Raw genomic sequence first — 17,852 nt, 5'->3', positions numbered from 1 at the left:
TTCAAGGCAGGAGGAATGCTGTCTTCAGTCGGTAAATCCTTTCCTGCTCCCCCCCCTTGGCACCGTCCTGAGCACAGTAGGAGCTCAATCAGGGTTTGTTGTCTGAAGAAGTAAAGGGGAGATCTGATGAATAGGCAAACTGTGAATGAATAAGATCCTATTACCCTTGTCAGGACTACCTTACAATGTGTGTCCCAGTGGGACTCTAATTGTTTGTTTTCCTGTCCCATCTAGACATTTAACTTGTAGAGAAAGAGGCCAAGTCTCCTACTTATTTGTCTTACCAACCCCCATGTCCAGCACTGTTCTAGTCATGTAGGAAATGTTTGCTGGTTAATTAAGAAGCACTTGCAGCTCCAATTGAGTTGTCTGCAGAGAAACCAGCTGTAGGACTAGGCTACATGAATTTATGGAACTAGTGCCTTTGTGAGAATGTTAGGCTCCAGTAATTGCCTTAAAAAACGAAGGAAAGAAAAATATCCCAACATTGGGTGTAGATACATGTTGATGCATCTGCTTTTGTTTTTCAGACCTGCGCATTACCAACCCTGAGCTTTATTATTACATTTACTACAAACCCTCCAAGTCCACAACTTTTTCTTGTTGCACAGTATTTCCTCCCATAAAGAAATGGATATTTGTACTTCCAGGTGTAGGGATGATATTTACGGTTGGTAAGGACCAGAAGAGTTGTCTTTTAATAATAGAGGTAAAAAGAATAGCAGGCCAAGGGCAAAAAACTTGATTCATGTGGGGTTTTGTGGATTACAAAGCACATTAATATCTCTTATTTCATTTTGATGATCATAGAAACCCCATGATATTTGCAAGGGATTATTATTTTATTATGTTTTATTTTATGGTTGGAAAGACTGGAACTCTGAGGGGATAAAGTTGCAAAATTCTGTTCCCAAATGATAGAGTTAAGACTCCCATTCAAGTCTTTTGACCCAGACACAAATGGTTTTGGTGTTTGTGAATATTGCTCATACTTTTTCCTCTTTAATTTCAAAATTAATATCTGTCAGTTTATATGTAGAAATAGCCTAGATACAGTACACTAAAACAACAAGGATATTGAGGATTTTGACCTTTGTGTCTGGGAAAGGTATTTGTTAGAAGTTCAAGATTTGTCTTGGAAAATCCATTTATGAGAGCTGTGAGCAATGGAATGAGATTTCCATTGCTGTTAAGAATTACCAGTTGAGGGCTGGGATGTAGCTCAGTGGCAAAACGCTTACCTAGCAAGTGCAACATCCTGGGTTCGATCCCCAGTACCAAAAAAGAAAAGTCGAAAAAAAATACAGTTAAAAAAAAAAGAATTACCAGTTGAGTTCTATGACCCTGTAACATGTTAAGCCAGCATTTCTTGGTGTGTGTCCTACAAACAGACATCCTATGGAACAGCAATAGTTCATTGAGAACCCAAAACCTAAAAGAAAAATGCAAGAATGCAAGGATGAAGCAAACTAGGAATGTGGTCATGTTAGAATGAGGCAGGTGTGTAATAACCTTTGATTTGAATTGTAGGTCATAAAGGGGGATGTGGATTGCAGCATTTCCCACATTTATTTGGACATACACCCTTTCATTTGGCACAGATAGTATACATGAGATGATTTCCTTTGTAGCACTTACCAAAGTAGCATTTTGGCAGAAATTGTATCCCTTTTTGTTTCCCAATGTATCTCTACATACTTCCAACCTGGTTCATAGTACTGAGCCTTCAAAAATATTTGTTAAGAGAATGAGTTGAATTGTGCTAGGCAAACCCACCTGTGTTCCCGATCTGAAACCTGTGATTTTAGATTCTTTACAATGTGTTTCCAGCCATTTTTTTCAGCTTATTCTTATATTGTTTCTTCTACCTTGTATTAGAGGATTATTGTTACTAGAAAGGTGACTCTATAATTATTGTCATGCATGTTAAGGTATTTCTGAAGATGAAATGGGTGTTATTAATAATTTCATCATGATAATAAGTATAACCTGATATTTTACTGCATAATCCAGGATGGATCGCCCCTTGTTCTTGGTGACAATGGCTTAGCCTGTTACTCTTACTTGGGATTTTGTGCTTCCTGGAGTAGGGACTCTTACTTATGTAGAGGCAATCCAACAAGTGCTCTTTGAAATTAATATATCTACAATAGTGATATTAAGAGTTGAAACTTGCTGCACTTTAATCCAATTTTAAGATTGAGGAAATCTGATGCCATAATCTATCATTATTCATTTCATCAAATGTTATTGAGTGAGATCCAACTCCTATCTTACTGTACTGAATTTCCTTTACATGATGCTAGGGACATGTAGAGCATGTAGCTTGCAGGACTGATCTTTCATCTCCCAAAGCCCTGAATGAGTGAGACCCACTGTAATCCTTGGCAAATGAAGAGGGAAACGAGTGATCAGAATATAACCCTGAAGAGAGTGAACGTGTGAAAGGGAGAGCTAGGAATGGCTAGAGGATGAGCCTAACTTGTACAAGTAACACAGCAATCAGTAGACATTACTCCCGGCAATTGTCCTACTCCAAAGCGCATCATACACTGTGGTATATCTGGTACTTACATTGGTTTTTGGTTTCTTGCTTTCACTAATAATGGAGCCCCTACATTAAAAGGATCATGTATTTGACATGGGGTAAGCTCTCAGTGTGTTTCTCCTAGTGACTTGAATTTTGATTGATTACCAAGGTGTCACAAAGGGAAAGAGAGCTCATGGTATTCACATGGTGTATGTCTAAGATTCTAAGTGGCAAAACAAGCCTGCAGTTCATACAGATCAGCCTTTGTGTTTTGAGTAAATATGTTAGGCATCAGGTTAGATTGTCAACTTCAAGGAGGAATCAATTTAACAGTAGAGGTGTTTTATATAGGCCTCATCATTAAGATGCACAATATATAATCCCATGTCTGAGGGTTGCAAATACATTAAGAATCATCTGATCAAGCTCTCTCTTTGGGTAAATGAGCAAAAAGAAGCCTGGAGGGAGAAAGGATGGCTCAATGTCCCACAGCAAATCAGTGACAGAACTTTCTGTACCTTGCAATGCTTCATTAAAATAAAACAAAATTGGCCATTTACAAATCTTGCTGTTTCGTATTATTAGGAAAAAATGTGGTACCTAGTTTTTTTCTTGATTTACAATTTGTCTCCTACAGAGTAAACTATTATGTAGTAAATTTTGCTGAAAATGCCTAAATTATATGTATTTTTTCTGTTTATTTTAGGTAAGCCTTCCCAGTGATCCAAGCTGTGTTGAGGAAATCTTGCGGGTGAGTTTAAACTTTTATTTTCATGCCTTTTAATAATGAAGCAATCTATCTGGTTAAGCTGTTGAAAGCAATTACTGTTTGGTTTCAAGGAGTATTATGATAAGGAATCTCGGCATTCCACTTCAGCACCCTTCTGATTATACTACCTGTCTCATTACTTACCTGTCTTCTCTCCAGGCTCTATCTAGTGTTAGTGAAAATTCTGTGCATTTCTGCATACATCTAGGTATTCCTTTGGAGATGTAGACAAAGGTTTCCTTAGGAAACCTTCCCCATTTAAGCATTATACCCTAAATCTTTACCTTTCTGCTTTCTGGGATGGCAGTGGACCCTTACTGCTGCCACTCTGGACACTCCCTGTGGATGAGATGTGGTTATGGAGATTGTCACCTCTGATGAGGGGTGGAATGTGGGAGATGAGAAGAAATGGAAGCAAGAAAGACTGGCAAGTCGTGGCATGTTATGGGCAATGCTACTTATAAGAGTGGGAATGACATGGTGGGAAAAAAAACAAAATTAAAAAGCAGGAGCAAGCAAAGAAAATGTTTACACTTACTATGCCTGGCAATTGGTATCAGAAGGCAACAGGGTATCTCAGAAAGAGGAGTCATGGGAGTTAAGTTCCTGTCCTCGCTTTACCATTTGTCACTTCTGTGACTTTGTGCAGATGAGTCCATCGGTCTGACTCTAGTTCACTTGTCTGTGAAAGAAGATTCTAATACCCTAATTCTTGTATAAGCTGCCAAGTAGTATATAAATATTTGTTATTATGATAAATGATGGCCAGTGTAACCATGTGGAAAGCATGCAGGCTTTTCCATTTGGACAAGAAAACAATCTGTGTGCTAGTGAAAATTCAGCAACCCCTTTCTTCATACACCGAAGACACTCCAACTCCTCTCGGAGTTCCTGCCCCTAGGGAAAAGCCTCTTTAGCAACCCAGTGTTTCAAGCAAGCCCAGTGAAAATGCAGCCAAAAGAGAATAGAAAACAGCAGAAAGCTGTTTACAATCAAGGTAGCCTGGAATTCCCCCTCATGACTGTCCCTGCCCAAGGACCTTGCCACTGGCCATCAGAGAGCTGAATCATCCACGTCTACTCAGCGATGAGACTCTATGGATTAAGGCTATGCTGGCCAAGTTTTGTAAGATAAGAGTCCAGCAATCCTTTAGTGATCTGTCCCCAGGGCTGTGAGTTCTGAATGGAGATAAGACAGCAGTTGTGAACTCTACACAAGTGTGATGCACCCTAGGAACTCAGCCACTTGCTCCCTCCTCTTGAGGGCACTCAGGAAAAAATATGCTGAATTCTTGCTTCCTGTCAGCCACCATTTAAAGGCCAGAAACCTTGAAAGAAATGTCTTACTCTAGTCTAGACAGTAACCTTGTTTTCCCACTCTCTCCCCTGGGTCACAGGCATAAAAGAAGTCAGTCAGTCAAGTCTTTTTCATAACTCTCAAAGGACTGTACCATACCAATCTTCTCACAATTGAGTTCTCTACTGAAGAGCAGCCTCCCCTCACGACTTCCTAGGTGGTTCACACAGTGACTGTGGGAGAAGGACAGTGAACACATGTCTGAGGCTGGCCACGTAGAGAAAACCAATTTTCACTTAAACATGGAAAGGCAGGTTGCCTTAGTTAGTTCAGAAAAGATAGTACCCTTGAGAAAGGAACGAAAGTACTTTTGCTGGCTTCAGAAGAGAAAGAACCTAAGGAAATGTCTTTTGGGGGGAAGGGTTATAGATGGTATAAATTCTTTTGTTTTTACAACAAAAGCCCCATTGATGAATGGGCTTTTCTTTGTTGGAGAATAGAATGTTTCTGTTGTATTCCCTGTATATACATGGAATAAAATAAGCTGTCTGGAGTTTCTGTCCCCAAATTTATGATGAATTCTCCAGTTTTTGTAGAGTGCATTCCATGTCACAATGGAGTCCTCTTACTGGCGTCTCCTGCCTGCTTTTTTTTTTTTTTTGGCCTTTTTTAATGATTTTTTTTATTGTAAAAATGCTGTACAGAGGGATTACAGTTACATGAGTAAGGTAATGTGTACATTTCCTATCCAGCATTGTTACCTCCTCCTTTGTTTTTCTAATGCCATCCCTTCCTTCCCCACCTCCCCAACTCCTTCCCCCCACCAAAGTTGTAAAGTTCGTTTTCAACATAGTGTTTGTATATCTTATTGTTACAATGGGCCAACCTGTATTCCTATTTAAGCATTTTGTTATTTCCTTTGCCTTCCCCAAATTAGAAAAATGTATATACAAGATGCAGGGCACTGGAATCAAATACAGTGAAAACAGGAGTTATACCGTGGGGGAGGAACATACAAAGAAACAAAAAAAAAATCACATAGGATAGTGTAAATACGTTAAAAACAATAGCAAGAAAGAAAAACCGCTTGTGTCTCTATGTTGGGGTTCATTTTGCTTAACATCATCTTATATGGTCATATGTACATAATTTTTTACCTTTTCTGCTGGTCCTAGACATATACTAGTTATTCTACCTCACCCCAGTTAGAATGCCTACAGTCAAGAACTCTAATAACAACAGATGCTGGAGGGGATGTGGCCAAAAGAGAACACTTTTGCATTGTTGGCGGGAGAGTAAACTTGTTCAGTCACTCTGGAAAGTAGTATGGAGGTTCCTCAAAAGACTCCACATAGAGCTCCCCTATGACCCAGCAATCCCACTTTTGGGCATTTACCCAAATGATCACAAACAAGACCATACTAAAGCTACCAGCACAACTATGTTGATTGCAACATTATTTACCATAGCTAACATATGGAACCAACCCAGATGCCCCTCAGTAGATGAATGGATCAAGAAAATATGATTTTTGTGTGCATATATATATATATATATATATATCTATACATACATACATACATGCATACACACACACACAATGGAATTCTATGCCTCTATCAGAAAGAGTGATACCACCCCATTTGTTAGGAAATGGAAAGACTTTGAAAAAATTATATTAAGTGGAGTAAGCCTGGCCCAAAGAAACATAGGTCCCATGGTTTCCTCCCTGCTTTTTAATCTCATGCTTATGTATGCGAGTTTGAAGGCCTTGGAGGACTGGAGACAGTTGCAAAGTATGTCCATTAATCATTTCCTATTTGCCTCCGTTTAGAGGAAAGTCCTTTTTCTCTTTTGCTTTTCCTCCCTCTAAGCTCCTCAGTGCATTTCTCCCAGCAGATTCTCAAGCACAACCCCCACTCCTCACTGACAGGGAGCTCTGGGGAGAGAGAAAGATCTGGCTTCTGAAATGAACTAACTTCTAGCAGTGTGGTTGTTCAGTCTTTTCCTCTAAAAACCAAGGCCTGCTTACCTTTCCCCAGACCCATAGCACATTCTCCACCTTTGGTAAAGGAATCTTTGAACTGTATATATTATTTGCATATATATACATATACATGGAAATCTTAACTACTGTTTGCCTCCCAACTTTCCAACCCTGTTCCCCCCAACTGTCCTTGCCAGACAAGCACATGCAAACCCACTTCATCATACCCTGGGACAGATTTTTTATTATTATTATTATTATTATTATTATTATTATTATTATTATTATTAACCAAGTCCAACATGAATTGTGTAGCCCCTACTGCCAGTCCCTCCATCTTCCAATGGAAATAATTTGGCCTCATGTATGTTATTTGGGTTCTATTTCTCAAATATGCCATTCAAATTCCTACCAGCTGGCTTTCATTGATGGCGCCTCTCAACAACCCCACTTCTGCCCAGGACTTCACTTCTTCTCTCTGATCCGGGCTCTTGAAATATACTGGCGCTCACCTGGCCTCTTCCTTCAGCACTTGCTTCCTGTCTTCATGCCTTTGCAAGCTCAATCACACTACAATAAGCTAACTTGATCTAATAGGAAGCCTTATTTTCATTTTCCTAGAGCAGGTGATTATTGTCAGCATCTCACCATCACTGTATTATTTTAATTATAAGAACTGAGATAACTATTTTATTAGTTCAGCTTATCAAGGTCCAGAGAAGTTAAATGCTCTTCAAACAAGAATAGAGCTAGCACGTGCAGATGTAGAATAGGACATGGGCTTTGTTTTCTAAGTCTGAGAGACTTTGCACAATACTCAGCTGTCAATCAGCCTACCCAAAACCCACATTGAGAATTGCTTGATTTATACCATTTGATTCAGACAACGGCTGACATTTCTAGCAACTTGAAGAAAACTAACAGGCCAACATAATTGAAGCAGGTGTTAATAATAATTTTATTTTCCTTTCCTTGCCATGTTTTCATACTTTCAAGTCTCATTTAAAATCTAAAGACATCAACAGTAAATTCACTACAAATGACAGAAGAAATAATAGATAATCGTAATGTGCCACCTCCTTTATTTCAGATATAACTATATCATCATATATGTCCTTGAATCTTTTCCACAATCTCAGTGACTGTATAGTCAGTCATACTTTGCACATGGAGTGAAAGCTAGAGAAGTGAAGCAATTCGCCCCAGGTCACTGGTCCCCACGTCTCTGAAAAACATTATGCTATTCATTCCTTCTGGTTCTATTGCCTAACTGGAAGCTAACCTTATTTAACAGGTTCTAGCCATTTCATAATTAGTATTTTAATTGAATCAAGAAATAATTCATTTCAGTTGTAGTTATTTCCTCGATTTGTACAAATTCAGTCATGCCAATGTAATTTCAAGTATGTTTTTCTCCCCAATAAAACCCGAACTTACCAGCCTCTGAGACCTTTTCCATCAAGTTGACCTCCCACACAACACACGGGGAAAACTCAGATGCCTCTGCTACTTGCCAAGCATATTATTGCTGATTATACATTTTGCAAATCAGAAACTTAAAGGCAGCAATCTGTGTGGCACAGTCCCGCTTGTGTGCTTGCTGCTGTTGGCATGTCATTTACTCTAGTGTCAAGCTACTCTCAAGTGCCAGCAGAAATAAAAATTAATAATAGCTCTGGCCCCAGTGATGGCATTTTGCTCTTGCAATTCATCTATCATACAAGGGATTCTGAGTCTGCTCGTAGGAAATAATATGGGTAGCACTAGCAGCTTCCTTTCTGAGCATGGTTTTATGGATCCCAGTATCATTTCTGGAAGAGTGAAACAAGGAGTATAGCATTCTCTAAATGCTGCTAGCTAATGTTAGTTGTTCAGTAATTATTTTATTCTTCAATAGTATGAGTTATTGGATCCTCATAAGAATTTCCTTAAAATATCAACAAATATTCAATTAAATCCTTTCTAGAATCAAAAATGCAGATAGCACGCATCTCTTAGATTTGATCTTGAACAGATTGTGTTTCCTAGCAAAGTACCTTCTGTCGTTGGTAATTTCATAGGCAAACATCTGTAAGGGCAATTCACGATTTATGAAGGATGCTGAATGTGCTAGCTAGGATTTAGGAACTTCATTTGATAAACTGTATCTTCTTACAATTTCCCTTGCCATATGGATTAGGTTGGTAAACACGTACATGGGCACCTCTTTTTTATTACAACGTGATCTGTGTTTACAGAATTTCAAATTATGGCAATTCTGCTTATTAGGTTTGTGTTTTATGTTAGTTTTACCATAGAATGAGCCTACCAATAATGACAGGGCAAACATTTACTTGCTATTATTGTTTTTCTTTTTAACAGGGAAACAAATGAGAAGGCCCATCTTAGGAGTGAGGGAAAAAAAAACTGGATCAGGGAACAAAATTGGTCAGTCAATTATGTCTGAAAGGAAATTTGATTATATTAACATAACTGTGCAGCATAATCAAGCATCTTTCAGTAAAATTTCTTTTATAAATTTAACCAATAATTAGGCAATTGATTTTATATCCTTTCAAATTAATGTATAAATAATGCTCAAATTGAAATCATGCATGCAATTTTCTATATAATACTCCATAATACTAATCCTTCTGGAATGTTTCTACTCATATCTATCTTATTCTGGCATGGACTTTTGAAATTCTAGTTTCTTAAGATACTAGTATAGTGTTCCATCTAAGAAAGAAAACCATCACTACATGTAATTTAGAGTATAATGAATGTTACCATAGATGCAGTCAAATAACTAGACTAACTAATGATGTGCCCTCTGCTAATTCGATGACTAGTTCTTACCTAATGACACAGAGAAATATGTAAGTTTGTCAGCAGGTGAAAATGCCCTTGACTGGGTAAATTATGTGAAGAATTACCTTTTCTGAAGCTAATCCAAAGCACTAATGGACTTAATATGTACCATGCATATGTGAGGTGAGCTATTTATTGAAGCAAATTAGCCCATAAAAGAATATTACCCATTATTTGCCTCCCAGTACTCATTTCCTCTTTTGTCAAGCACAAACCAATCCAGAAGAAAGATGCTAAATTTAATTATAACAACTATTATGTGAACAATGTAGGTAAGCCATCCAGTGTGCTTCCAAATGCACTTAGAGTCTGTCTAGCAGTTTAAATATTTTCGTTTGGAATCTGGAGGTTTTCAGGCTGAGGTGAATTTTAAATGGTTTCACAGAAGTCATTGGGAAAATGAGTAACGTGAGTAACAAGGTGACTGACCCAGTGAATATTGGGAACCTTTCAAACATGGGGAGATGTCAGGGAAGAGATGATGTCAAATATCAGTAAGTTAGCAACCCAGCATTTGTCTACCCAGGGAAGGAGCAAGAGTACTCTTTAAAATAGCTGAGTAGATATGAGTCCCTATATATCTTAGGTAAGCTATAAAATAAGTCTGTCTTCTGTCAACCTGTTTCTTTTTGTGAATATGGTGATTTATTATTTTCTATTGAATTGAGTGAAAGCAGGTGAGAATTTAAGGCATGTGCAGAATTTACACCTGCTTTCTGTATCTTGTATATACAGAGAGGGTAATGAAACAATGTATTGGTTTGGCAAAAAAGCATGCTAGGCTTATCTAAAAGAAGTAATCGCTTCCAACTGTCATTTGAGAGCCTGCGTTTTTGTCCTGGCTATGCTAGTGGAATAGGGCTGGAAGAGGAAGAAGTAATACAAGGATGTGAAACATTCATTTGCATCTCTGTGAAAGTACAACCAGTGTCTAGAAAATGCATCGAGAAAGCAGTCTCTGAGCCAATTTGGTAGGCATCTTCCAGTTGTGAAATGTAAAAAGAGAGTAATGAAACAAGGCTAATTTCAGAGAGAAATAAGTTTTAACTCCATAGTCGATCTCACTAGAAGACATCTACAAGCCAGAGCTATATGCGTTCATGATGATCAAACAGGGAAGGAACCAAGAAACTATTTTTATGAAAAAAGCAAAAGCTACGTTGGATCCTTGGGTATAAAGGTTTGAGATAGCAGCTTACAAGGACTAAATTTGAAGATTATATGAGAAATTCCACAAGTAATCAATCCATATTTGCGTAAAGCACTTTAGTGGCCAAAAAAAAAAAAAAAAAAAAAAAAAAAAAGGCAGAACGAGATTCTGCATTGCAAATAGGCTGCAGAGCCAATTTTGGTTGATCAGAGAGAAATAAAGGCCAAAGGCACTCAGTCACACACTTACATGTACTAATGAGAATTCCTGCTGGTCTGGAATTCTTTGAGACCCCTGAGGGCCTGAGGGAAGTTTTTCACTCTCTCTCTCTCTCTCTCTCTCTCTCTCTCTCTCTCTCTCTCTCTCTCTCTCTCTCTCTCTCTCTCTCACACACACACACACACACACACACACACACACACACATATAGTGTCTGTGAAAAAATTATAGATATGACCAATATAAAACCGCATAGAATTGAACAAAAAAGGATAAAATATTACAAATAAATATAAGACATTTTAAATTTATTTTCTTTTCTTTAGGGAATTGTACTAAAGAGTAGCCATTCATCTGAGTACTTCATGAATACAATGCCTGTTCAATATCACCCCTTCCAACATTCTCACCCATCTCTCCCATCCCAGACCTTCCCTCACTTTTCTTAATTTTTAGGTTATATATAGATAGCTAGATAATGTATCTTCATCTGTTTCATCCCTTCAGCATCTTCACCCCCCACTTCTACCCACCCACCCACCCTTTTCCTTATTTTTCTTAGTTCTAAGGCATAAACAATGCATTGTTGCTTGCATTCTACTCCCTGCCCCCATTCATTCTTCTACCCTTTTCCTCTTGACTACTCCCCCTTGCAAGTACCCATTTCCTAGTAGTCATTATGTTGGGCATTCACTTAGCCTTTCCAAATAATTATACTCTTTGCATTCTCCATAGATTCTATTATGATTCCGTTAAGTCATTTATAACCACTTGGGTGTTACCCAATGTTTTTATTTGTAAATTTATACATTCATTCTAGTTCCCACTAATGAGGGAAATCATGCTTCTCTGTGTCTGATTTACTTCACTTAACGTAATCCTTTCCAAGTCTCTCCATTTCCTTATGAATGGATCAATGTCATTCTCTCTAATGGACAAGTAAAATTCCATTGTGTAAATATACCTAATTTTTCTTGAGATTACACTAAAGCCACCACAACAACCATTGCACTTTATTTACCATAGCCAAGGTATGCAATCATCCCAGAGGCCACTCAATGGACAAATGGATCAAGAACTTTTTGTTTTCATTTCAGCCTAAGTTTCTGAATGAGACAGTAGGGGAAGGAGGCAAAGAGGTAAAGTTAACAGGTTTGAGACTAAAGATCTCCAAGTGATACCATCGACACTATATTTTTATAGGTTCCAATCTGTAGGTTGTATAATTTTCAAGGGTGCTTTAGATTCAGAGGCCACTGACTAATGGGTCAATGACAGCTCAAAGGTCTCAAAGACATTGAATAAGTTGTCCCAAATTACATAATCATCAATCATACAATAACTAGACATTTGACACAGAGTTGAACCTTGTGTTGGCTGGAATCCCAAATACACACTAACAATGATACTGTGCATTTACTTAGCATATGTTTTTACCTGGCATAGTTGTAAAGATTGCCCATATATTAAGTAGTAATGATCACTGATGTCAGGAAACAAGTGCTCTTATCCCCTCCCTGTTACAGACTGAAGCACTTTTAAGTTCAAGTTATTTCCCAATTCAATAACTAACCAGTGGCAGAGCCAGTATTTCAACCTAATCAGAACATGTTTTTATAACATTATTATATTTTAGTTTAATTATTTAGTTTGTGTCAGACTTGGGGTTTGAACTCAGCACCTGGGCACTGACTTTGACTCTTTTGCCCAAGGCTGCCATTCTACCAGTTGAGTCACTGCTCTACTTCTGGCCTTTTGCTGGTTAATTGACATAAGAGTCTCACAAATTTTCTTACCTGGGCTGGCTTCGAACCATAATCCTCAAATCTCAGCCTCCTGAGTAACTAGGATTATAGACCTGACCCATCAGTGCCTGGCTAGAATATGTTCTTAGCCATTTTGCATTCTGCCCTTCACCAGGGCTGAAGGAATAGGTTTTAAATAAGTATTGCCACAGGCTCAGCTTCTGGCTCAGTGGATAACAGTGAAACTAGGAATTACTGCTAATAATTCCAAAATAGGTGGACCAAACCTTAAAAATTTCAGTCTCACAGTAGTGCTAACTCTATAAAAATATACTGGTAATATTTAAAATACAGGAGAAAAACTTAAGCAGCATTTTATACACTACCCTGAAATTGGTTTTTTTTTTTAAATTTTGTTTTGTTTTTGTCAGTCATGGGGCCTGAACTGTGGGCCTGAGCACTGTCCCTCAGCTCTTCAGCTCAAGGCTAGTGCTCTACAGACACTTGAGCCACAGTGCCACTTCTGGCTTTTTCTGCTTATATGGTGCTGAGGAATCGAACCAAGGGCCTCATGCATGCAAGGCAAGTACTCTACCACTGAGCCACCTTCCCAGCCCTGATATAGTGTTTTAATGGAAGACAAGTACATAGAGCAGAGGTTCACAAACTTTTCCAGTAAAGAGCCAGATAGTGTTTCTGGCTCTGTAGGGCAACTCATCTTTGTCTCAGCTATTCATCTTTGTTTCCATATATGAAAGCATCCATTGTCAACATGTAAGGAATGCATATGACTATGTTGCATTAAAACTTTATTTAAAAGGCAGGCAATGGGCCACATTTGGCCTGTGGGAGATAGTTGGTTGATCTCTAACTTTGACATGTAGAACTAAGACCACACTTGCAATGTGTTTTTGATTTCTAGGCAGCTAAATTTTTTAAAATTCAGGAACATTTTTCCTTTGTTTTGTTATACTCCTATGAGTTTTAACATTTGTATAGATTCCTGAAATCACCTCTTGGAATAGGTTACAAATCAATTCCAAAGGATTATCTCATATGACCATTTCTCAGTGAGGTATGCATTCCTACCCTTAATCCTTGAGAAATCACTCACCTTGTCTCTGCCACTATAGTTTTGCCTATTCCGGTAAGTATTTATCATTGCCATGATGCAGTGTGCAAACTTGATGAAATAGATTCTTTCACTCAGCATAATGACTTTGAAATTCACTTAACTTATTGCTCATATTAATAATTCTTTCCAGTCTGCTCCTAAGTAACATTCCATTGTATCATATACCAACATATATTTATCCATTCATTTACTGAAGGGCACTTGAGTTATTTCTGGGTCATGATAATTATAAATATTGTTGGTATTAAACATCTCATATAGATTTTTTCTTCAAAATGTATTTTTATTTATCTTCCATATATACCTAGGAGTTTGATTGCTAAGTTGTATGGTTAGTATATGTTTAACTTTATTTAATGGCTAAGTTGCTTCCCACTTTGACCTCAACAAGCAATATATTAAAAGCTCAGTGGCTGAATACTGTGTGATTTCTATTTTTATTTAAGCCTTTCCAATAGGTCTGCAGTGGTTTATTATTGTACTCTTCAATTGCATTGCATTTCTTAAAAGACTAAGGAAGTTAAACATCTTTTCATGAACTTATTTTCCATATGTGATTCCTTTCTGATGACATATTCAGATCACTAGCAGAGGATGAATTTGATCTAGGAGGCCTCAATAGTGGCATATCAAACCACCCAAGTCCAGGAGAGAAGTTACAGAGGGATAGTAAAAGGACAAAGGAAGAATTATCTAGGCATACATCATTGTTAAGGAAGCAAAGTCTGTCTTTTCTTATGTGAGTAATATTCTTGATAACTTATTATTTTGCTATCTTATATACCAAATAGTGATTGTATTGCCTAATGTTAGGATCATTGGAAGGATTCACTGATATGATGCATATGAAGCTCCTAGAATACTATTTAGAACACTGTAAATATCAGATCCTTCTTTTTTACCCATGTTCTCAATATGGGTTCATCTGAGGAGGACTTTGTCACTACATATGTTTTAAGTTACCCAGAATCTGGAAGATCAAAACTCCAGAACATTTAAAAAATTATTATTATTATATTTAAGTCATTGTACAGAAGGGTATCAATTCAACATGTCAGTTTGTGAGTATAATGCATCCTGATCAACAGCACCACTTCCATCATCCCCCCCCCAATCTCTTTCAACCTCACCCATCCCCTCAATTTTCCTGGTTTCATTTTCATATATGTGCATTAAATATTGCAATGGCATTCACCCACCCCTCCTCCTCATCTGCTTTGTCTTGTCAGTAAGGACAAGTTGGCACCAATCCTGCCAACTTCATGGCTTGCCACACCTGTGTGTCCATTGATGGTCCATCTTCCCCATGTTTCTTTCTTTGCCCAAATGTTCCAACCCCCCCCCACTACCTTTGTGTTGGCTGCTCCCTCTACCTGGAACCCCACATATTCCTTTCCTGGTCACTACCTGTCCACACAATTTAAGAGGAAGCACTGAAATTGTTTATATTAAATTAATTAATTTATCTATATGTCTTTGGGATGCCCCCAGGAATTTTGTCTTTATGTGAAAGAAAGGTTATCTCTCATGGCAGAAGTCCATTAGGTCTTGGTATAGGTTGAATTTATTTTGCCTTTTGGCCTAAATCAAAAGTCCCTTGCCATACATTCACGCATACGAATGTGACAACTAGCTGTATAAAATGCATAGTGTGGGTACAAGGTAAACACCTTGGATGACTTGAATTTGTAGAATAATGGTAAGGGAAAATGAGCTTACGATAGTATTTCCACCAATAATGATTGAATTTTCCACGAAAAAATATTCTAAGCTAATAAACAGATAATTGTTTTTAGTGAATTGAACAGTTGCACAAATATCAGTCATTATGATGACTCTGATTCTTATTTTCCCAAAATGATGCATTTAGGTCAACATTTTATGCAAAGGTTTTCATTTTCCAGGTTTGTTTGTCTGTTTTCAGACTGCCCCAGCAGCTCATCCTTTGAATGGGTCTGGATTCTTGGAAACTTTTCTATTCTGTATTCTCCTAGACATCGGTCTTTTATGTTTTAGGAACTAGAATTTGCACTCAGATCTGTGTACTTGCTAGAACCATTCTCCCAGGCCTTTTGTTTCAGTCATTTTTTTCAGATAGATGATTGGGCTTTTTCCTGGAGCCATTTTTGCCCTTTACCTGCTACCTCTTCCTCCCTTGGAACCAGTCTTACAGATCCATTAGGTTCATTCCTACAAATGGGCTTTGATAACTTTAATGGAGACCCTATCAGTGCAGTACAGCTACTTGTATACCCTTGTCTAAAGATTGGTTTTTCTCATCTTGGGAAGATCATCCTTTAAACAAAATGGTTAAGTGCAGAGCTTTGAGTTGGACACACATGGAACAATCAATGATGGAGGAAGAGACATTACCAAGCCCAACAAACCAACTGACTCAACCTTAACCATCAGTGAGGTGACATTTTGTAGCCTCATTTCCCTCAACTATTATTTAATACCATTTCTACAGCCTGCTTTTACTCAATAATGCTAGTATTGTCCTTTTAAACAAGCACTGACTAAAGGCAGGATGCCATACGCTACTACAATGGGAGACACAGTTCTCTCAAATAATGCTTCCATACTATTCACTGTTTGTTATCTTTATGATTGTAATAAAGCAACTTCCATGTGATACCTTCTTCCCCTCAGTGATTTTTTCAGAGGCATTTGTGTCTAGGAGCCTATGCATTGCTTCATTAAATGCCCTCTACCCCAACCCAAAGTCCTTTAATATTGGGATAAGCACACTCATGTGAACAGACTCAACTTAATTGGAAATTACAGATAACTAAGAACTAGCTGCAAAACATTAAGAACCAATTTAAATGTAAGAAGAAGTGAAGTCATCTTCATTGTCTAGGCTTCTGACAGTATTCTACCCAGCTTTCTTCCTAGTTCTCAAGACTTACTTATCAGGATTCGGAGGAAAGCTGAATATATGTCCATGTTAGAGCTTTGCAGTCTCCAGCAGGACCCTGCTGCTTTTTACTACAAATATGAGTGGCAGGTATGAGGTCTGGAGCATCTGTCCAGATGTTGTCAGAGCCCGTCTTGATGCTGTCCTGTAGTAGAGAACAACATTTGTTGTTGGAAGAAGTGCGGTTCTGAAAGCAGAAACATGCCAGTGGCACTGAAATGGACCTCAAGGGAATTCAGCAAGTCCTGCCCGTGTCATTACATTATTCTGTGACTCTTGGCTAGTCTGTTCCTCAGTGCTATTTTGCACTGTCCAATACAGCAACATCAGCCTCTGGTAGCTAGCTTAAGTTAAATTCAATGACATGTTTCCGGTATTCAGTACAAAGAGTGAGGGGGTGCGGATTATAATAGTAGGCAATACAAAATGCAATATTTTTACTACTGTACCAAGATACACTGAACAGAATTGCTTCTAAATGATTTCTTCAGATCTTTTCTAGATCTTCAGCTTGAGTTTTATCATTAAATAAGACCAAACCTCGTTTTATCTTTTCAAAGTCTATGGATACTAACTATGTTTACAACACTTTAGATGGTTTATTTACACTGATACTATGTATGAACATAGAAATACAATACTACTGTAGCTCTGAGCATTGCCCTTTGCATAGAAGGAAGAACCATAATGAGGGAAATTTGGGCATGAATCTGGTTTGATGTGTAGACTTACCTCTGGTGTAAACCTTAGGAAACTTCCTTTTCTTCTATTCATCAAGAAGCAATGGCTTAATCTCAAGCTTCAGGAATTAGCATATACATGAGAATTTGCAGGTTTCTTGTAACAGAGAAATATTTTTATAAAAGTCAAGTCTTGATTCATAGTCTCTCTCTTCCCTTCTCAGTGTGTCTTACTACTCCATCTTTTTCCTTCTCTTTAGAAATTCATCTAAGGTCTGTCATTTAGATACACTGGCTTTAGAGGATACTATGCTTTGTAAGACGAAGTTGCTTATCTTGAGTTACTACACGGAAACCAACTCTGGATAAATAACCCTAAAATAGATGAAGTCCTTAAGAAAATCCACTGAGTTTACAAAGTTTCAATTAAACTTGATGAATGCTTACCAGCAGCATGATGAGTATATTAATCATATTGTATTGTATAGTTGGAATGTGCTAAGACAATAGATCTTAAATGTTGTTAGAAGAACAAAAAGATAGCTGTGTGAAGTAATGGATATATTAATTG

At 37.8% G+C, this 17,852-nt stretch overlaps 1 protein-coding gene across 5 annotated transcripts in view; it reads left to right on the top strand.

The window, feature by feature from the left end:
• Positions 1 to 17,852, top strand: part of Aff2 (ALF transcription elongation factor 2) — a 484,064-nt gene that overhangs the window by 288,198 nt on the left and 178,014 nt on the right. For all 5 annotated transcript variants that reach the window (XM_070039611.1, XM_070039608.1, XM_070039612.1 and 2 more), the window contains one exon: positions 3,237 to 3,281. In XM_070039611.1, the coding sequence (XP_069895712.1) occupies positions 3,237 to 3,281 (45 nt within the window). The remainder of the gene's footprint in view (positions 1 to 3,236; positions 3,282 to 17,852) is intronic.

This window comes from Dipodomys merriami, unplaced genomic scaffold, assembly GCF_024711535.1.
Source record: "Dipodomys merriami isolate MVZ:Mamm:240054 unplaced genomic scaffold, mDipMer1.0.p SCAF_3, whole genome shotgun sequence".
NCBI classification, from domain to species: domain Eukaryota; kingdom Metazoa; phylum Chordata; class Mammalia; order Rodentia; family Heteromyidae; genus Dipodomys; species Dipodomys merriami.
Note: the sequence above shows the minus strand (reverse complement) of the source record. Positions and strands in the feature narration are given on the sequence as shown.